Source organism: Halichoerus grypus, chromosome 5, assembly GCF_964656455.1.
Source record: "Halichoerus grypus chromosome 5, mHalGry1.hap1.1, whole genome shotgun sequence".
Lineage (NCBI taxonomy): Eukaryota > Metazoa > Chordata > Mammalia > Carnivora > Phocidae > Halichoerus > Halichoerus grypus.
Window position 1 is genome coordinate 147,375,647 of NC_135716.1, and position 22,382 is coordinate 147,398,028.

At 36.0% G+C, this 22,382-nt stretch overlaps 1 protein-coding gene across 4 annotated transcripts in view; it reads left to right on the top strand.

Annotated features, from left to right (window-relative positions):
* EPS15 (epidermal growth factor receptor pathway substrate 15) overlaps positions 1-22,382 on the top strand; it is a 140,589-nt gene that overhangs the window by 35,230 nt on the left and 82,977 nt on the right. For 3 of the 4 annotated variants that reach the window (XM_036108416.2, XM_036108412.2, XM_036108414.2), the window contains exons 2-8: positions 328-369; positions 4,509-4,598; positions 5,666-5,713; positions 8,860-8,955; positions 11,473-11,538; positions 12,878-13,003; positions 15,073-15,132. In XM_036108416.2, the coding sequence (XP_035964309.1) occupies positions 328-369; positions 4,509-4,598; positions 5,666-5,713; positions 8,860-8,955; positions 11,473-11,538; positions 12,878-13,003; positions 15,073-15,132 (528 nt within the window). The remainder of the gene's footprint in view (positions 1-327; positions 370-4,508; positions 4,599-5,665; positions 5,714-8,859; positions 8,956-11,472; positions 11,539-12,877; positions 13,004-15,072; positions 15,133-22,382) is intronic. The other variant, XM_078073162.1, reaches the window with a different exon arrangement.

The following is a 22,382-nucleotide window of genomic DNA, read 5'->3' on the forward strand; positions in this document are numbered from 1 at the left end:
GCTTTGGGCCTTTCACCTGTCTTTAACCAAAGCATTTCACCCCTAATTTGTTATATGTTGGGTTTCTTGGTAAAATTTTATATGAGGAAAAGAAGTTTTGATACAAAAAATAATTTTAAAATTCTTGTTTTATTTTGTCTGCTTGATTCTTAATATATATGTCTGCCTTTATTCACTTTCCTTTCCCCCTTGAAACTAAACCAAACTTTTCAAAATCAAGGATATTTTACTCTTACTCATCTTTGTTTCTCAAATATCTGTTGAAAGAAAGCAAATATACTAATACAGATTATTGAATAGCATTTAATTTTTAATTATTTATTTTAGTTATCAAGTGGGAATCCTGTATATGAAAAATACTACAGACAGGTAAGATTTTTGTTTCTTTGTTGTCCTAGATTGAATATAAAAATACTTTCAACTCTTGATGGTATATTTGCAGATCACCAGCCATCTGAACACATTTGATGTGTCTTGTTTTCAATTTCTTGTGCTTTAACCTCCTGCTTTGACTGCTTAATGCTTTTGACAAGCTATCAGAAAAATAAAGGAAAGAGATAATTAAGCCCAAACACTTAATTGCTTAAATGTCTGTCTATCCATATTATATATACCATTAGATATGTTATAAAATCCATGTAACATTAGATATATTAATCTAGATATAAATATCCAAATTAATTTTAAGCCAAATAGAAAAGACTTTTCTGGTTTTTTGTTTGTTTGTTTTTTAAAGATTTTATTTATTTATTTGACAGAGAGAGAGACCGTGAGAGAGGGAATACAAGCAGGGAGAGTTGGAGAGGGAGAAGCAGGCTTCCTGCGGAGCAGGGAGCCCGATGTGGGGCTCGATCCCAAGACACTGGGATCATGACCTGAGCTGAAGGCAGACGCTTAATGACTGAGCCACCCAGGCGCCCCTTTTCTGTTGTTTTTAAGACTTATTAAAGTTTAGGGACGCCTGGGGGGCTCACTTGGTTAATCGGTTGGCTCTTGATTTCGGCTCAGGGCATGATCTCAGGATTGTGAGATCGAGCTCTCCCCCTACCCCTACCTCGTGGGGCTCCATGCTCAGAGTGGAGTCTGCTTGTCCCTCTCCCTCCGCCTGTTCCCCTCCCCACCCTCGTGCCCTTTCTCTTGCATGCATGCTCGCTCTCTCAAATAAATAAAATCTTATTAAAAAAGACTTGTTTAATTTTCACAAAGTTAAAACTATGATTTTCATACAAATATGAAATGAACATGTGTCAAGGATTTTATTTACCTCAATTAATTACTGGAAGAACCAGTAAGACGTAAAAATGAGAATATGAGTTGTAGAGATTTATATTCTCCACCAGACAAAATTCATTTATTGGTATGGACAGGAATCATTGCATTGCCATCAGTTTTCTATAATTTAACTTATACTCCTACTAGGGTAAAAGAGCCTAGTCAATAGAAAGTCAATCAGGGGTGCATACATCAAATCTCTTGAGGGTGTAGACAATCTCATTTGCCCATTTCCAAATACTGGATCATTTTTCCTAACAATCTCCTCGCCTGTGATCATGATCACAGAAAAGGCTATAATTTGACCTGGCTATTTACATAATTACAGCAAGTTTATTAATGAACCATTGTAAGTCTCCTTGGGTATGACTTGCAAATCTACAGACATATAGTCACTATTTAACAACTTCTGAGCCTGGAGAATTAATTTCTACCTGAAATTTCTAAAGAATCTTGGATTGTACTTTTTAAAGCCTTTGCTATTTTTCCTCTGTCTTGAGACTAGGACCCAAACCTTAGAAATTCTTTCCCCCATATTTCATCTGCAGCACATATAAATTTAAATGAATTTATCTCTTCTTGAGGTTTCCCATATCTGCTAAGGTTCCTAGCCTGCTAAGTGACCTTGCTTTACTATCTCTGAGACTGGGACCTTATAAACCAGGTTGCAGGCCAGTTTTCTTGGGAGGGCTTTCTAGACATTGTCTCTGCATAAGTCAGTCCTTTTTCCTTAATAGTGGCATTTTCTTTCTAAATAAAAGATACCTATTCTCGCATAGGCCTTATTATTTTTTTTTTAAGATTTTATTTATTTATTTGACAGAGAGAGACAGCGAGAGAGGGAACACAAGCAGGGGGAGTGGGAGAGGGAGAAGCAGGCTTCCCGCTGAGCGGGGAGCCGGATGCAGGGCTCGATCTCAGGACCCTGGGATCATGACCTGAGCCGAAGGCAGACGCTTCACGACTGAGCCTTCCAGGCGCCTTATTTTGTGCAGTTTATTTATTCAACTATATCCTGAGAAAAAGAAAAAATTATTTAGCCTGTTAACTATATTGCCATAAAAATAAGGACGTTCCATTGAAAGATTTGTTTTTGAGTTCTGAAAGGTCAGTGAAAATCAGATACCATTGAAAGCTATTTCATTCAGTTTACAAAAGCAGAGCCTACTAAACTGAGGGTTAAAGATAACATAAGGAGAAAAAAAGAAAGGGCTTTTCTACATATCCATTAGAAAACAGAATATTAAAAATAATACCAATGGTATTCCAAGTTAATAACCATAATTAAATATTCCTCAACAGTTTATTCAGTCCTGTGTAATTAATTCTTCTTCCCCTGAATCTTGGGTCAGGAGTCTGCTTTCATGAAATAAAACTACTTCTAGACTGCATAGTCCCAGGTATTCTGACTTAGTTCACCAGTACAGTCTGAGAGTTGTCTAAAGTGATATCAGCTCAGAAGTCTTTATACAAAAGTCTATGTTTTGAAGGGTTAATAATTCAGATTATGTGGGATAGTTCTTTCCATGAGGCTCTGAAACCGTCTTACTTTGTCTTTGATGAAGACACAGATTCTAATCTGTAGCTTATGGCAGAGTGAGCCTTTGGGCAAGTGTCAGAGTATAACAGAAACTCCTGTACATGACAGAGACTAAATGGCTGTGTTTAATTTATGATAGTAACCAAAAGAATGGAAGATAGTAAAATTGGAATATGATACATAAATATTTCATGAGCGTTTGATCAGTGTTCCCCTTGATGGTCTTTCTGTTTAGGTCATGCTAGGGATAATGTCCCCCCACCCCAACCGCCCAGTCAGGGAGTAGGCAAAGAAGAAGGAGTTCTGCAGATTTTTAGAGGCAGGTTTCTCAACCCTTTTTGTACTTCCTTGTTACCCCAAATTTGGATTGGGCAATTTTTTCTTTTTTGCTGAGTGTCTGATTTATCCCGTGTTCCAGCACTTGAAAGAAAGGATTTCTCTTTTGCATCTTTGCTGGGATTGGCCTGTCTGAAATGCTTTGTGTATGTTTACAACAAACAATCTTTTAACTAAACTGGAAAAACAGCTAGCTCACAAATATCCTTGAATCATGTTACTTTTCCCATGACATTTTTAAAATTTACTTTTCATTTTTACAAACAATTTTACTTTAGGAAATTTTTACAGAAGTGAAAATAATTTTTTTTGAGCTGTTTTTCTGTTTTAAAGGAAAATCCCTATCAATTAAAATGATGTGTTTCTGTTAATGTGCTTTAGGAACTTAAGAATTTTTAAAATGTTTCCTTAAGTTTATTGGAATCACTGCTGGTTTTAGAGCTGATACTGCTTTGATTTTTTTTTTAAGTGTTGCAGTTTCTAAGAATAAGTATAAAAGGAGAAGTTAATGATTTAAAGATGTTTGAAAAAAACAGATAACATATACAGCTATTCCCATTTGTCAAAAGACTTCTCCAGAAAATGCTACCCTTTTCCTCCTATTACTATTAAGTTTATTAGAATTTATTTATTTATTTATAAATTTATTTGAGAGAGAGCGAGAGAGAGAGCATGAGCAGGAGGAGGGACAGAGGGAGAGGGAGAAGCAGACTCCCTGCTGAGCACAGAGTCCGTCGTGGGGCTTGACCCCAGGACCTTGGGATCATGACCTGAGCCGAAGGCAGACGCTTAACTGACTGAGCCACCCAGGTGCCCTGAATTTATTAGAATTTAAAGGGTACCGGGTGCCTGGGTGGCTCAGTCGTTAAGCGTCTGCCTTCGGCTCAGGTCATGATCCCAGGGTCCTGGGATCAAGCCCTGCATCGGGCTCCCCGCTCTGCGGGAAGCCTGCTTCTCCCTCTCCCACTCCCCCGCTTGTGTTCCCTCTCTCACTGTGTCTCTCTCTGTCAAATAAATAAATAAAATCTTTAAAAAAAAAATTTAAATCGTACCTATAGAAGACTTAGAGTCAGAAGATATACGTTAACGTTGTGACTCCACTAATTTTGCTGTACTTCCTCTGAGCTTCAGTTTTTCCATTTGTGTATTGGACGTGATAAAAAACTTTGTAAATTGCCAGTGCTATTGAGATGGTATTCTACACATGTGGTTCTCCATATATTTCTTGCCTTTGTTAGTCAAAGGATTCCTGTTCCCTTTTTGAAAAAGCCAGTTCCCAAGTCACAGGGAGGAAGGCAGGTAAAATGATGATAATTTTGTCTTTGTGGTTGTCGTCAACTTATGGTTTGTATCTTTTCAGGTTGATACAGGCAATACTGGACGGGTATTGGCTTCTGATGCTGCTGTTTTCCTGAAAAGATCAGGGCTTCCAGACTTGATACTTGGGAAGGTAGTATTTGTTCATTTTATTTTTTATTTTTATTTTTTTAAAAGATTTTATTTATTCATGAGAGAGAAAGAGGCAGAGGGAGAAGCAGGTTCCCCAAGGAGCAGGGAGCCTGACTCGGGGCTTGATCCCAGGACCCCGGGATCATGACCTGAGCTGAAGGCAGACGCTTAACGACTGAGCCACCCAGGTGCCCGTATTAATGAATATTTATTTAGTAGTATACATAAATTGGATGCAAATTTAGAAAGATACCATCAAGAAACTTAGAAGTAAGAATTGAATCATTGAAGCAGTTACAGTAATGCAATGGAGGAAATTTGTGGTGCAGTGATTTACCCTTTTGAAAAGTAAGGTGTTTTTTCAGATTTTTAGAAAACCAATTACTTTTTAGTGGGATGAAATGAGGAAGTAATAGTACATTTGGGTATTGTGGGGAGAAACAGTGCAGGCTGGGAACCTTGCCACCCACTCAGAGAGTTGGCTCTGTCTCTGCTTCCTCTATTATAACTGTCTCTAACTGTGTTTAATTTGCGGTGAATAGAGTTGGGGATGAGAGGCTTAGAAAAGAGCACAAAAAAGTGGAAAGTCCCTCTCCTGGCTAAATCTCCTTGTGAATCCTTATACATGATATTGATAATAGTTATTATAAATTAATAATTTAATTATTCACAAATAAACATGAACTATTTCAGCTTGCCCATAAGGAAGAATATCATCTTAACATGAATCTAAAATCAAGGTAGTAGGTTCTAGTAGAAAGAGCATTGGATTTGGAGTTAGAACCTGGGTTAATGAAAAAGGCATTGGACTTGGAAGTTAGAACCTGGGTGTCACTTCTTTACTTGATGCCTTGAATGTTCTTGAGTAAGTATCTCCACTGGGCCTTAGTTTCTTTGTGTAGGATTGCACTAAATAACCTTTAAGGTTTCTTTCCACTTTCAATTCTATGATTCTTAAATCTGAGGACCAAAGAGAATGAAGTTGTAAATTACAGGGATTTAATTTATCTTTAAGATGATTTTTGTTTAAAATATAGATTGACTTTTTCTTTTTTTCCTGAATTTCAGATTTGGGATTTAGCTGACACAAATGGCAAAGGAATCCTGAACAAACAAGTAAGATTCAGAGATACATATGAAAAATTTTTTGAGTGCTTCAGAATAAAAAATAACCAGAATTTTTTTCTAATTTTAAACTAGGAGTTGGTTTTTTACCAACATTAGGGTTTTGCAAAGGCAAGTGTTACTACAATATATTGGAAAATATTTCCAATTCAGTAGACATTAAAGTAACTGATTCCCAAAGGTTAGTGTTCATTTGGTGACATTGTTCTCCTGGAATGTCTTAGTCTGTTGGGGCTTCTCTAACAGACTGGATGGCTTATAAATAGCAGAAATTTATTGCTCACAGTTCTGGAGGCTGGAAGTACAAGGTCAGGCTGCCAACCTGTCTTCTTGGTCGCCGACTTCTTGTATCCTTATAAGGCAGAAGGGGCTAGGGATCTTTCTGGATCCTCTTTTTTAAAGCACTAATCCCATTCATGAGGGCCCCACCCTGATGCCTTAAGCACTTCTCAAAGGCCCTACCTCCTAATACCATTACCTTTGGAGGTTAGGATTTCAACATTCAGTTTCTTGTACAGTATACTTACTTGTGAGTATTCTGGTCTAGGTCTTACTTTTGGCATATAAACCAAAAAATGGTTTACAGGCCATAAGTAAACCCTAGACTAGAAATACATGAAAGCGATTATGGGTATTGGATACCATCAGTGTACTTTGAAATTCAGCTTGTTGGGGATGAATTTCAGAGTTCCATAGGACTGAATTCCAAACTTGTTGCATGCTGATACATTGGCTGAGCACTGCTACTCAAAGTTAATTCCCCCATATGGGATAGCTGAAGCAGCATCATACTCAGAAAAGGGATGGGAAATTTAGATGAGAGGGTCAGAATATCCAGTCCCTTAATTAAGATTCCAGGGTTAGATTGTAGTCCCCATTGGAGCCCCTGAGCAAGAGGGCCAGTTGGTCCATTGGAGACATAGGAAGACTAACTTCATATGGGCAGCCAGGGTACTGTGCGCCCAGTCAGCAAGTATTTGAGTACCTATTTTGAGTCAGGCTTTGGAAGTGCAGAGGTGTACATGACAGATGTAGTCTCTGTCTTCATGAGTTTGTAGTATAATAAATTCCTCACTGATATTCCTAGACGTTGGATGTTGAGTTTGAATTGTCTTTGTTAAATCCAGGTGGCTGGATTTGTGGGTCTGCAGTTAAACTTTTTTTTTTTTCTAAGATTTTATTTATTTTTTGACAGAGAGAGAGACAGCAAAAGAGGGAACACAAGCAGGGGGAGTGGGAGAGGGAGAAGCAGGCTTCCCGCTAAGCAGGGAGCCCGATGCGGGGCTCGATCCCAGGACCCTGGGATCATGACCTGAGCTGAAGGCAGACGCTTAATGACTGAGCCACCCAGGCGCCCCTGCAGTTAAACTTTGATATTTGCATTGGAGAAATAGATTTTTGAATTAACATCAAAGAAAGGAAAGAAACCAATATTTATTGAGTTTCTGTGTGCCAAAAATGACAGTAGGTGTTTTCTTTCTATAGTATGGTTTTTATTTTGTTCCTCATAATACATGGCAAGGTAGGTATTAGAAAAATTTTGCAGAAAAATTTTATTTAACTTGCCCATGGCCTCACAACTTTAAGTAGCAGAACTAGAATTTAATGCAGGACTATTTCACTTCAGAGCCCATCTATACTATGGGGGTGGACCTGATTACCTAAGAGTAATTGAATCTCTCATCAATGAGAAAGGAAAGAGGGTTGATGTTGGAGTACTTAGAATACCAGCATTTATTTGTTTATTTATTAAAAGAGTTTAATTATTTGAGAGAGAGAGAGAGAGCAAGCACATGAAGGGGGAGGGGCAGAGAGAGAGGGAGAAGCAGAGTCCCTGCTGAGCAGGGAGCCTGAGGCAGGGCTCAGTCCCAGGACCCTGGGATCATGACCTGAGCTGAGGGCAGATGCTTAACCAACTGAGCCACCCAGGCACCCCCAGAATACCAGCATTTAAAGGTTGGAGGAAGCATTGACTCCAAGAGAAGAGACTTGAAAGGTCAGAGGAAAGGTAGAAGAGTTTATGAAGCTATGTTGGTAGAAGAGTTTCTGGGAGTTATCATACTGTCCAGACTTCCAAAAGAATAAGTAGGATGAGGTGGGTTTTTTTGTGTTTTGTTTTGTTTTTTGAGGCTATTGTATTTGGTAGCTAAGAGGTTATTTGTGACATAGGCATTGGTTTCTCTAGCTAATGGTGGGAGTTGAAGTCAGATTGTATAAAAGCTTGTGGAGTGAATGAAAAGGGAAGGGGAGATCTTGAAATACCATCTTTTCAAGAAATTTGTGAGTGAAGGCAAGGTATTGTATAAAGCAGACAAACCTGCAAGGTTCTAAGAACAGGTTAGGAATTGGGTAAGAAGGGTATAGATGAGAATAGGAAGTTTGAGAAAAGTGGTGATGGGTTGATTGCATCAGCAACTAAGTACTAAGTTCTAAGTGATTATAACTGGAGTAAAAGCATTTGTTATGTCTTTTCCCAGACCTGACTTTAACTCAGAACAGCTGAAAACCAGTTGCTTCAGCATCTCTGCATTTATTAAATTTTAGACTGAGGTTTCAAGTGCCAGAAATCCAAGGACCTTTGGGAGAGATTTTCAAGTATTTTAAGTCAGGCAGTTATGTAATTGTTTTAGATGCTGCACAGTAGCTCTGTATTCTCTGTAGCTTTCCTGGAATAGCAGTGGTTGAGTCACTTCAATGATTGGCCCTGTTTCAGAATTGTCATCTTAAATCCAGAGATGACTTTTGATAACATTCAGTTGTTATTTTCTTCTAGGCATTTTCCAGACTCTTTTTCCTCAATTAAATGATAAGAACAATTTTTAACATCATTAAATATTTTTGAAGCATGTATTAATTTTGTATAATTTCCACTATCTGTATGTATCACAGTTTATTTAAGTATTTTCCCATTATATTAATACATTTTGCTATTTATAATGTTAGGAACATTTTTGTACATAGATGTCTTCTTAATTTTAAAGCAAGTGTTTTCAGGCAAATGTGCTGTTTTATTTGTTGCTATATAAAGATCTTGGAATAATTATGAATTGTTTTATATTTTCAGATTGCAAGTGTGTGGATGGATGGATGGATGGATGGATAGATAATGCACTTAATTTCATGCTTCTCTTTCTCAGGAATTCTTTGTTGCTTTGCGTCTTGTGGCATGTGCCCAGAATGGATTGGAGGTTTCACTGAGTAGCTTAAACCTGGCCGTCCCTCCACCAAGATTTGTAAGAAATGATCTTAAATTTAAATTGTATTTAATTTAAAAAATGATACTACATGATTTAAAAATTAAAATTGCCATATTAAAAAAATTCCTCTGACCCCTATCACCCAGCTACCTGATTTTCTTTCTTAATGGCTACTGCTGTTATTAGTTTCTTATATATCCTTCTAGACTTATTATATGTGTATATAAAGAAATATAAATACCCACTTCCTCATTTTACATTGATAGTAGTGTACAATTAATAAACAGAATTCTATACCTTTTCAAATAATGTTTTAGAGATCTTTACATAAAAGCATCTTTATTCTTTTTTATAGCTGTATAGTATTTCCTTGCTTCTATTTACATAAAATTTTTAAAGTTTTTATTTAAATTCAGTTAATTAACATACAGTGTAACACTAGTTTCAGGTGTATAATATAGTGATTCAACACTTCCATACAACACCCAGTGCTCATCACAGCAAGTGCCCTCCTTAATCCCCATTACCTGTTTAACCTATCCCCCCACACCTCCCCTTTACCATAATTTAACTTCCTATTGATAGGTTTTTAGCTTGTTTCTAATCTTTTATTATTAAAAAAAATGCTGCAATGAAAAATGAACTTGGGTATATGTCATTTTGTATGTGCAGAAATATATGTGCATATTCTCAGAAGTGGAATTGCTCTTTCAGAAGTTTGCTCATTTGTGCAATTTTCATATATAACATAAACTTGTCTTCCATAATGGTTGTACTCATTCACAATCCCGCCATCAACTGGTTGAGTGCACTTTTGCTAACATACTGTTGTTAAACTTTTTGATCCTTGTCAATTTGAGAGGTGACAAATGGAATGTTAAGGGTAGTTTTAGGGCGCCTGGGTGGCTCAGTTGGTTGGGCGACTGCCTTCGGCTCGGGTCGTGATCCTGGAGTCCCGGGATCGAGTCCCACATCGGGCTCCCTGCTCGGCGGGGAGTCTGCTTCTCCCTCTGACCCTCCTCCCTCTCATGCTCTCTGTCCCTCACTGTCTCTCTCGCAAATAAATAAAAAAAAAATCTTAAAAAAAAAAAAAATTAAAAAAAAAAAAAAAAAGGGTAGTTTTAATTTGCCCATTTGGTTTTATAGAGTGAGTTTGAGTAGTTTTTCTCATGCTTATGGGCCATTTACATTACCTTTATGTGAAATGTCTGTTTAAAGCTTTTGCCCATTTTTTTTAGGTTATTGGTCTTTTTTTTAAAATGAATTCTAGAGGCTACACTCATACACACACACACACACAACACACATATTTTTTTTTCTCCAGTTTGTCATTTGTCTTTTGACATTTTGATGTTTTTTTTCCATAAGGAGGTCATTGTTCTTTATGTAAATGAGTTAAAAGGATTTAATTTTTTTATGGTTTCTTTTTTCACATTTATGTTAGTCTTGATATCAAGTATGAGTATGGATTCAAATTTATGTTTTTTTCAAGATGGCTACTTTAGATCTAATACAGTTTATTAAATAACCAGTTTTTTCCTTACTGATTTGAAATGCCACCTCAGTCATGTATTTTGGTTTCTTTTTGGATTTTTCTGTTCTTTTTGATCTGTTTATCCATATGCTCATCTCATATTGTTTTAATTATCATATTTGGTAATTTGTTTTTACATCTGATAGGGCTAGTCCTCCCTACCCTATCCCCCTTTTCAGAAGTTTCATGGCTCTTACTTTTTTTTGGTTTGTTTGTTTTAGATTTTATTTATTTATTAGAGAGAGCATGAGTGGGGGGGGGTTAGGGTTAGAAGGAGAGGGAGAAGCATATTCCCTGCTGAGCAGGAAGCCTGACACAGGGCTCGATCCCAGGACCCTGAGATCATGACCTAAGCGGAAGGCAGACACTTAACAGACTGAGCCACCCAGGCGCTATGACTCCTAGTTGTTTTTAAATTCAGTATTTTAAAAGTATTTGGTCTGAATATTATGAATTCAACTTCAGTTTTGAGAATTTCTGCATTTGTAGGTTTAGGCATGGAATCAGAGGGTTAATTTAGGGATTTGTTGCCTAACTATATTATTATAAAAATGTTTCAATATATCCATCTGTCTCTACAAGCAGATAAATATAACAACTTGGGCATGCTGTTAATAGGTTCATGTACTTGTAACTTAAGAAATCTTAAGTTGGGTTCTTGTCCCAGTTTGCTTTCCTTAAATAGTGTTGGGAAAAAGTCATCAGTTAACAGGGCCATAAATATTTTTGTTACATTGAGATATCTTTATCTTGATATCAGTTGTAATAAGATTTCTTCTATAACACTTAAATGTTTCAGTTAGTGCTCTAATATCATTTATGCAGCTAACTCAGATAACTTTGTTTTTGTTTCATTTGTATTTAGATGAAAGTCTAATAGAGTCAATGTTAAAATAGTGTCCTGTGTGCTTTGCGTTCCAAATTTTGTATGAATGTATTTAAATCCAAGGACCACTTTTTCTTTGTTGTTTATTGATGTGAAGTTTTCAACTCTTCATGTGCTCTATTTTCCTTTCTAGCATGATACCAGTAGTCCTTTGCTAATCAGTGGAACTTCTGTAGCTGAGCTCCCATGGGCTGTAAAAGTAAGTAAACTTTGTAACTGCTTTTTCCTTACCACTGCTTTGCTTCCTACCCACATAATCCTTTTCCCCTATTTCCAAAATCTATTGTAATCTGCATGAGATTTTCATTTTTACTGTAGGAGAAATACTAGTACTAGAAATCTTTTGAGAGATGTTACTGTTCTATCATTTTGTGACAATATGGCTTAATTTCATTTCTGTTACAGTATAAACTAAAAATGGTGATGTCATAATCCTATTTTATGAATAAGTAGTTTACCCCACTGGTATTATTTCCTGTTAGAAAATTATGGTTAACCAGATAATTCTCCTTATGGCTCTAAAACTAACAATTTTGTATTAAATCTTTTTCTGAAGTGGATCATTTTATCTATTTGGAGACATCACACTAGTTATAGCTATCTTACCAGATTTTTTAAATTGTAATTTTTAAATAATACTAGAATATAGCAGATCAGATGACCTTTAATAAATATGGATAGTTTTGTCAGAAAGTCATTTGGTTTGTAGGTCTATGCTTGTGTATTTTTAACTAATTCTAAAAAGTATAGGGATCTGGCTTTGGGTAAATCACAAATGATAGGGTTTTTTTTTTTTTTAAAGATTTATTTATTTATTTTAGAGAGAGAGCACACATGCAAGAGGGGGGAGGGGCAGAATGAGAGCATCTCAAGCAGACTCCCCTGTGAGTGCGGAGTCCAACTTGGGGCTCAACATGGGGCTCGATCTCATAACCCTGAGATGATGACCTGAGCAGAAATCAAGAGTCTGACTCTCAACTGATGGAGCTACCCAGGTGCTCCACAAACAGTAGTTTTTTATGTTATACAGATAACTTCCCAGGATTCTAGGGAATGTCCTGTTATCAATAAGAAAAGGAAATCTTGCTTTGGGAAAAATGGGGGAAACTTGATGTTTATTCCTATGGTGGTTATTTTCTTTTTAAAATCTGAGTTTGAAGTGTAACTAATACCATGTTGAGAAAGTCATAGAATGTCACTAACTAGCTGTGTGTTCTCTCAAAAGTTATTTCCTTGCTATGGATTTAAGTGAGGGTTGGACTAGATGCTCCTCTCAAAGCCCTTCCTATCACTAAAATATTTTGATTAAGCTAACAGAAAAGCAAACATAGTGTTCTAGCTACAAAAGGAATGGAAGGGATACTGGACTCTTGAGTAACTTTTAAATTGTTATTTATAATAATATTTTTTGATGAAAGCAAAAAGTGTTTTTAAATAATTTTTAAGAATATGTTGCCTGTTCTTTGAGGATTTGATTTTTATAACTGCAGTTAAGTGCTTACCACCAGTATTAACTTGTGATCTTTTTTACATTATAGTCTGAAGATAAGGCCAAATATGATGCAATTTTTGATAGTTTAAGCCCAGTGAATGGATTTCTCTCTGGTGATAAAGTGAAACCAGTGTTGCTCAACTCTAAGTTACCTGTGGATATCCTTGGAAGAGTAAGATATTAAATTCTAAATGTAATTTTTATGTATCTTACTTTTGTATCTACCAGGAGCATTTATAGCTCATTGTTAAAAAAAATACTTAGATCTTATTTTGAAATTATATTATTATAGAATTTTTTGTGTTCTGATTTAATATGTAAAATTATTGCCAATTTTATTTGATATTCCCTCTAAAATATGAGTGCTTGAAATCAGTTATATATGTAAGCCCTTTGAGTAGGTCCTTTTTTCTTTGTGCTGTATGCTCTGACTTCCCAGTTCCTTGATTTAATTTCTGGAGACCGTCTTTATTTTGTATCTGCTTCCTACTTAATAGCTGTATCATGGGGTCTTGCCATAAGGAATAGTTTCATCTCTGAAATAACTAGTTCTACTCTCTAAATAGAACTTCACACCTTTCTAGATCTCTTTCATAACTACTTGGAAGACCAATTCTTTGACTTCACAAAACCTTTAAGTCTCAGAGTCCTTCACTTTCTCCATTTTTCAAATTTATTTTTTTTCCTCACCCAACTCGGTCCACAGTTTCATGTTGGTATCTTTAGCTCCCTTTGCCATGTTTTCTAACTTTCCCCTGAGCTGGTGAAAATCCAGCTTTGTGTTAAGCTAATTATGTGTCTTCTCTGTGGTTGCATATGGACTACTGAGAGTCTAATAAGATTGATATCATCATAATTTTTTTTTTTTTTTTGATATCATAATTTCATGATCACCAACTTCAGCTGGGCTTTCCCTACTCTTGGGCTGTTTCCATAGTGATTTCTCTCTAGGCCTCTTAATACAAACCTCATCTATTCTCATTAAACCTCCAGCCATTTCTTTAATCCCTTGCTTAGTCAGAATACATAGGGTCAAATCCTGTCTGCACCATTTCTTAGATGTGTGACTTTGGGTGAATCATCAGAAAACCGTGTTAGTTTTTTAATCTTTAAAATGAGCATGATTCCCAGTTTATAGGGTTGTAAGGATTAAATGTGATGATGTGTGTATTTAGCCCAGTGCTTCGTACGTATTCTTTGATGCTAGCTGCTGTGATGCTGATGGTGATAATGACTTACCGCCACACCACCAGAAGTACTACTGGATCAGTAGTACTTGATAAATACTAATTTAAAAGCCATTTTCCAGTATTGTTTCTCATTAATCATTTCTCTACTATGTGGTCAGTATGAGATTTCTAAACTATAAATATAATCCTGTTATTTTTTGACTTAAAAACGAATCCTCTTAGTAGCTTCCTGTTGCATTAGGATAAAGTCCACATTCCTTCAAGGCACTTAATGACCGGACGCTTGCTTATCTCCATTCTCATCTCTTACTAATATACTTTCTCTTCCTGCCCCAAGTAAAATTTTGTTGTTGAATGACTTAAATATCTTCTTTTCAAGAATTTAACATAGTTTTATAGCTGGTCTAAAGGTATGGAATCTACTCTATATTTAAACCGAATCTACTAGGTTCTTTTAGATTTATTTTTCTCTTGTAAGCCCTGGACATTAGTTGGTTCATAATTAATAACACAGTATTCACTGGATTTATCTTTTAGTTGATCAGAGATTCTGTATGGAAAATAATAATGGACTTAGTTGGAAATCTTCATGTTGAATACTGATTCTATAACTTAATAATGGTCGCATGATCCTAACTAAGTCCTGTCACCTCATGTCTAAAAGCAGGTTGATAGTACCACATGGAGTTGTTGCATGAATTAACTGAGATGATGTTTGTGAAAAAGCATTGTAGCTGTTTAAAGTGCTGTGTACATAATTGTTTTCTTACTTGAGAGAAACAAAATATTTTCTTTAAAATTTTGTAAGGAATTTTTATTTAAAAAATACTTGTATTAAGAATTATTACTTTTTATAATAATGTTAATACAGAATATAATAGTGATATAATAAAATGTTCAGCATAAATGAAATTTCTCTGAGAAATAGATATTTTAATGTTTAGATGAAACTTTTGCACGCGTTCCCCCCCCCCCGTTTATGTATTTGGTGTTTACAGGTAGCACATGAAATGAAAGAACATTAATTTTTGTCAATTCTTTTCTTTTTAAGGTTTGGGAGTTGAGTGACATTGATCATGATGGAATGCTTGACAGAGATGAGTTTGCAGTTGTAAGTAACCTAATGCTCTTAAAATCTTAAACATCTTAATGGTTTTTCAAGTGAGAATTTCCCTGTTTGTCCTCAGAGGAAAACTATATTTCCTTAAGATTGTTGGTACGTGTATTTTTATCTAAAGTGTACAGGTAGTCAATAAATATTTTTAAACAAATGGATAATAGAAAATGTATGTTCTTACCATCTTCATTTTATTTGACTTTAAGGTACATAGGATTATCTGCTTTGGATAATATACTGTAAAGATGCTGAGTGGTATTGAGCCTTTGTATTCCATCTTAACCAGGCACCACATCTCAGTACCTCCTTCTGCTATGGAATAATTTTACTTCATATATGCCCCCAGATTTTCACATTTGTTTTATTAAAAGAAAACATGGATAACACTGTAGTTGCACTTCATTTATAGAGTCAGAGAAAGTTTTGACATCTTATCTGAAGACATGTCATCTTTGGAAATTGGAAGTTAATTCCAAATAGAGTTGTGGTCATCTCTTCCTTAAAGGCTACATAGAACTCTGCTGTGAGCTCACGAATAGTAAATCTCTAATCCCCCTTTTAATCTCTTACTTGGAAATTCGTCTGTTCAGATTTTCTGTCTTTATTTTGCTAAGAAATTATCTATTTCTTTGACTTTTTGAACTCATGACAGATTGGCATTATTCTTTTAATCTCTTCTGGGGTTGTGGTTGTGCTACTTTCTCATTCCAAATCTTGTGTATTTTTGCCCCCTCTCGAGAGATCTTTTGTTTAATTGAATTTTGTCTAGTTTTAAATCTTTTAAAAGAGCCGTCTTTTGGATGTAATCATCCTTTCTATTATGTTTTGACTTTTTTATTCTTCTCAGCTTTTACTTTAGTTCTTTCTTCCTAGTTTCTTTTGGTTTGCCTTTAAAAAAAAAAAACTTTAGGGTGCCTGGGTGGCTCAGTTGGTTAAGCGACTGCCTTCGGCTCAGGTCATGATCCTGGAGTCCCGGGATCGAGTCCCGCATCAGGCTCCCTGCTCAGCAGGGAGTCTGCTTCTCCCTCTGACTCTCCCCCCTCTCATGTGCTCTCTCTCTCTCATTCTCTCTCTCAAATAAATAAATAAAATCTTTAAAAAATAAAAATAAATAAAAAACAAAAACTTTGGAAAATGAGTACTAAGTCCCTTTATTTTTTATCATCTTTAATATTGAAAACATTTAAAGTATATATTTTCTCTTGAGTACAGGCTTAGCTGGATTCCATAGATATTGATATAAAGTATTCTCCTTTTTGCTACTTTTTAGATAATTTTTAGGGTTTTTTTAATTATCTGTTTAGGAATATATTTCCTAATTTCAAAGTAGTTAAGTTTGGTTGGTTTTTAGTTACATATGTATATACTTTTAGCTTGATTAGATTACACCTCGAGAATGTGGTCTTTAAAAATCTCTATTTAAAAAATTTCTTGGGGGGCGCCTGGGTGGCTCAGTCGGTTAAGCGGCTGCCTTCAGCTCAGGTCGTGATCCCAGGGTCCTGGGATCAAGCCTGGCATCGGGCTCCCTCTCCCTCTGCCTGCCTCTCTGCCTGCCTCTCTGCCTACTTGTTCTCTCTCTCTATCTCTCTGTCAAATAAATAAATAAAATCTTTAAAAAAAAAAAAAAATTTCTTGGGCGCCTGGGTGGCTGAGTCGGTTAAGCAGCTGCCTTCGGCTCAGGTCATGATCCCAGCGTCCTGGGATCGAGCCCCGCATCAGGCTCCCTGCTCAGTGGGAAGCCTGCTTCTCCCTCTGCCTGCCACTTCCCCTGCTTGTGCTCTCTCTCTCTGTCAAATAAATAAATAAAATATTAAAAAAAAAATTTCTTGAGGTTTTCTTCTTTGCCAAGTTCATGACCTGTTTTTACATATGTTCCCTGGATGTGTCAGCATTTCTGCTCGGAAGATATTACACCTCTAAAAACTCATCATATCAATTTTATTGATTACGTTTTTGTTTCTCATTTGCCTTATTTTTCCTTTTTTGCCCTTTCATAAATTTTATTCTGTTTATCTCCCAAGAGTCAACTAAAATAGGAAGAATATTATTACATTTGAAAAAAAATTGAGAAATGGAAACTTAAAGTGTGACTTGAGTTGATGGTCGTTAGTCCCTAGTATTTTTATTTTAACTTGGGTGATAATTGGGAAGTGGCAGGGGATACCCCCTCAAGTGGTGACAAAAGTTTTCCCAGCTATATATTAAAGGTTGATTCAATGTTTGGTGTTTTTGGGAAAGAAAGTGGTATATTGAGATTTGGCTGATGTACTTTGAAAGACTGTCAAACTCTGTTAACTTTTCATAAATAGCTTTTGTGTTAAGAATATTGGCATAAAATCTTTGCATTGGTAAGATGTGTAGAGGGATTTTTTTTCTTATGAAGACAACAATTAAAAATTTCAAAGAAGCGTTTGTATAAGCATAGTTAAGATAGATGGATAATAGTATTATCCTCATTTGATTAATGGTAGTATGTGCTAAGGTAAGTGATTAAACACAGTTTATCTTATATGCCCTTAAGCCTTTTACTAGGTAACCTACTCTTTTTTAAAATAAAAGTAAGCCTTTATTGAAAGAATAATTTAAGAATGAATGACGCATTTATAGGAAGTTACTACTTAAAAAAAAATAGTGAACATCCATGTGCCTTCTCCTAGATTTACTAATTTTAACATTTTGCACATTTGATTTCTTTCTATGTGCATTCCTCAGAAATACTTACCAACTTTATCATGCCTTTAATTTTGGATTCCAGCTCATGTGATATTTTTTTTTTTAAGATTTATTTATTTATTTGAGAAAGAGAAAGTGTGCACGAGTTGTGGGGGAGGGGCGGGAAGGGAGGGAAAGGAGAAAGAGAATCTCAAGCAGACTCCCTGCTGAGCATGGAACCCGACTGGGGGCTCAGGGCTCGACTGGGGGCTCAGGGCTCGATCCCACCACCCTGAGATCATGACCTAGGGCAAAATCAAGAGTCGGATGTTTAACCAGCTGAGCCACCCAGGCACTCTTCATGTGATATTTCTACTGCCTCTCTTCTCTTTTTATCTGGATTACCTGATATTTCTTATATTTAAAATGTATCTCTTGAAAACAGCATGTTGCTGTGTTTCAGTTTTTTACCTAATTTGACAGTTTTTGTCTTTTAAGATAATGATGCATATATTGATTTTATTCCCCCTACCTTATTTATTTAACATTATTATTTTCTCTTTTTTTCCTGTTCCTATTGTTCCTGGTTATCAACTAGGGATTCATTGAATTTTCCCTTCTTATTAAAGTGGAAATTCTGTTATAATGTCTATGCCATTAATGGTTAACAACACCTATCCCTGTACTTAATCATACTTTCTCCAGTAGCTGAAAGTAAGTTAACCTTCACGCCAGTATAACAAGTCCTTTAGATTATTTTCACTTCTTTCTTCTTCACCTCCTAACCCCAGAAGATTTTAGAACATTTTTTGGTAACTAAAATTCTAGATTTTACTTGGTTAATTTAGTCCTCGGTTCTAGGATTTTCCTTGTGGTTTTGTCAATATCAGTAGTCTTACTAGCATTGTTTTGGTAGACTTTGCCTGATAAATCTTTTTCTTTCTTTTTATTTCATGAATGGGGCAACATAGTCCATAGTATTTTTTTTTTACTTTTCAGAATTTGTAACCTTTTTTTAATTGAAATAATATAATTAACATACAGTGTTATATTAGTTTCAGGTGTACAACATAATGATTCAACAATTCTATACATTGCTCAGTAACCACAATAACCACAATAAGTATAGTTACTGTCTGTTACCAATGTTATTACAGTCTTATTGATTATATTCCCTATGCTGTGCTTTTCATCTCTGTGACTTATTTATAACTGGAAGTTTGTACTTTTTAATCTCTTTTATCTATTTCACCCTCCCAGCCCCCCCACCCCCCGCAACTACCAGTTTGCTCTCTGTATTTAAGAGTCTATTTTCTTGTTTGTTTTCTCTTTGTTTATTTGTTCATATATTTCTTAGATTCCACATGTGAGTGAAATCATGGTATTTGTCTTTGTCTGACTTATTTCACTTAGCATTGTATTCTCTGGGGCTATCCATATTATTTTATTTTTTTAAAGATTTTATTTATTTATTTGAGAGAGAGAGTGCACAAGAGGGGGTAGGGTCAGAGAGAGAAGCAGGCTTCTCACTGAGCAGGGAGCCTGATGCGGGACTTGATCCTGGGACTCCAGGGTCATGACCTGAGCCGAAGACAGTTGCTTAACCAACTGAGCCACCCAGGACTATCCATATTATTGCAAATGGCAAGATCTCATTCTTTTTTTATGGCTGAGTAATATTCCCGTGTGTGTGTACCACATCTCTTTATCCATTCATCTATCAGTGGACACTTGGGGTGCTTTGCTATTGCAAATAATGCTGCAATAAACATGGAGGTGCATACATCTTTTTTAATTAGAGTTTTTGTTTTCTTTGGGTAAATACCCAGTAGTGGAATTACTGGGTCATATAATATTGCTATTTTTAATTTTTTGAGGAACCTCCATACTTTTTTCCACAGTGGCTGCAGCAGTTTACATTCCCACCAACAGTACAGCAGGATTCCTTTTTCTCCACATCCTTGCTGACACTTGTTATTTCTTGTCTTTCTGATTCTGGCTAGTCTGACATGTGTAAGGTATTATCTCATAGTGGTTTTGATTTGTATTTCCCTGGTGTCTCCTTTAGTATATGGTAGTTTTTCTGTTTTGCTTCTATGACTTCGGCATTATCAAGGAGCACTAGCTAGGTATCCTATAGAAGGTCTGCCAGTCTAGGTTTGTCTGATGTTTTTCTCATGGATAGACTAGAGGTACGGGTTTTTGGAAAGAATACCACAGGTGTGAAATGCCTTTCTCATCACACTTATCGGGGGATACATAGTGTCCACATGCCATTACTGGTGATGTTAATCTTCGTCACTTGGTAAAGATAGTGTTTGCCAGATTTCTTCACTATAAAGTTATTATTTTCCTCTTTTCCTATTCTGTTCTCTGGAGAGGCAGACTCATGCCCTTTTTACTTTGTATTCTGTCTTCATATCTTTGTACTGGTTTTTACATTCTTACTAGGCCTTAAGTTTTTCTGTTAAGTCTAAATTTTTTTTTCTGTTAAGTCTAAATTTTAGTAGCATTTGTTGGGTCCTCATGTGAAGAGTTTTTGGCACTTTGAGATTTATTAACTGTATTTGTATTACATGTTCACATTGTACTGAAATTAACTTGTTACATATTTGCTGGTTCTATCAGGTAGTAAACATAAAATATCTTTTTAGTTTTCTATTTCTAGTGCCTAGCACAGTGCCTGGTGGCTAGAGATTTCTCAGTAAATATTTTGTTGAATTAAATTGATGAAGAAAACTTGTATTACTTGTCATACATAAGAAATGCCCATTATTTTCATCCCAGAATGCTATTTTAAGAAATTAAAACTGGCCGTTCAAGTGATTGAGTAGATGAATGAGCAAATAAAACTCTAAAGGAAACTCCTAAAATAGTGGATCTCAAAGTATGGTCTCCCATCAGCAACATCAACATTACCAGAGAATTTATTAGAAATGCAGAGTCTTAGGCCTTAGCCCAGCCCAACTAAATCAGAATGTCCGGGGTAGGGTCAGAGAAGCCCTCTCAGAGATTCTGATGGCCACTAAAATTTGAGAAATGCTCCCTGAAAGGACAGAGAATAAAAAGAAAACAAAGTGAGAAGCTACTGGTAATTGACTGCAATAGTAAAACTAAATCCCCTTTCCCTGCTATCACTGAGAAAGCTTAGGCTTGATTTTGCCAGATTTTTTTCTTTTTTTCTTTCGATGAACATGGTGCATCATTTGATTTAGTTGCTATATTTGTTTCAATGGCAGGCTTTGATTAGGATGAAGTACAATATAATAAAAAAAAAAAAATCACAACCCAGCAGTATACTGTTCACTTTTTTGTTTTATTTGGTAGAAAATTTTTTGGCTTCAGTTTTGTCAGGCAAACTATTTTCAACGCAACATGAAATTAATGATACTTTTTTTTTTTTTTAACTTTCAAAAACTGTGTTGTCTATTGGCAGCAGATAGCTGACATAGCTTTTTTGCTTCTAGTGTCTCCTTTTCCAGGAAATGACTCCCATCTGCATCAAGAGGAATGCTGACCTTTAATGTGCATGTTAGTCACTTCTTTTAGCTCAGTGCCAATTTAATAATATTGCCTATATCATGAATTTGGTTGAAAGTATGTGCTAGCCAGATTGTTTTCACTCTGGAGTTTCAAGCTTTTGAAGATAATAAAGTTTGTGTGTTTCTAAAACTAAATTGAATTCTTCAAGTTGACTAGTGAATGGGAAGAAGAGAATTCTTGGTTTGGGCCAAACGGTTAAATATGGTCCCAGGACAAAGAGCATCAGCATCCTTGGAGACTTCTTAGAAATTTAAAATACCAGGCCCAACCCAGACTTAATGATTCTAGAATTCTGGGAGTGGAGCCCAGAAATTTGTGCTTTATAAAGTTGTCCCGGTAATTCTGATACCTGCTACAATTTGGGTCCCATTGGGTGTAAGTTTAGTTTTATCCTTTGTGGAGGAGAACATGGTATTGTAAAATTATATGTGTGCTCCTAATGAAGCTATCAAATCTGAGAAAAACAAGAGCTTTGTAGCCAGATCTTTGTTTGAACCCTATACTATCTTTTTTTTTTTTTTTTTTAAGATTTTATTTATTTATTTGAGAGAGAGAGAATGAGAGACAGAGAGCATGAGAGGGAGGAGGGTCGGAGGGAGAAGCAGACCCCCTGCTGAGCAGGGAGCCCGATGCGGGACTCGATCCCGGGACTCCAGGATCATGACCCGAGCCGAAGGCAGTCGCTTAACCAACTGAGCCACCCAGGCGCCCTGAACCCTATACTATCTTAAAAGGTATCAGGCAAGTTACTTAGCATCTCTGAGCTTCAGTTTCTTCATACATAAAATATTTGTAATCACACAAATCAGGGATCAGTGTTTTTGTATTAGATGCTCAGTAAATACTGATTTGAAAGCCCCATAAAACTTAACTTAGAATTGTAAGCAAACTTTTTTTGGGGAAAAATGTTATTTTATTTTATTTTTAATAAAAGATTTTGTTGATTTATTTGACAGAGACACAGCGAGAGAGGGAACACAAGCAGGGGGTAGGAGAGGGAGAAGCAGGCTTCCCGCGGATCAGGGAGCCCGATGCGGGGCTCGATCCCA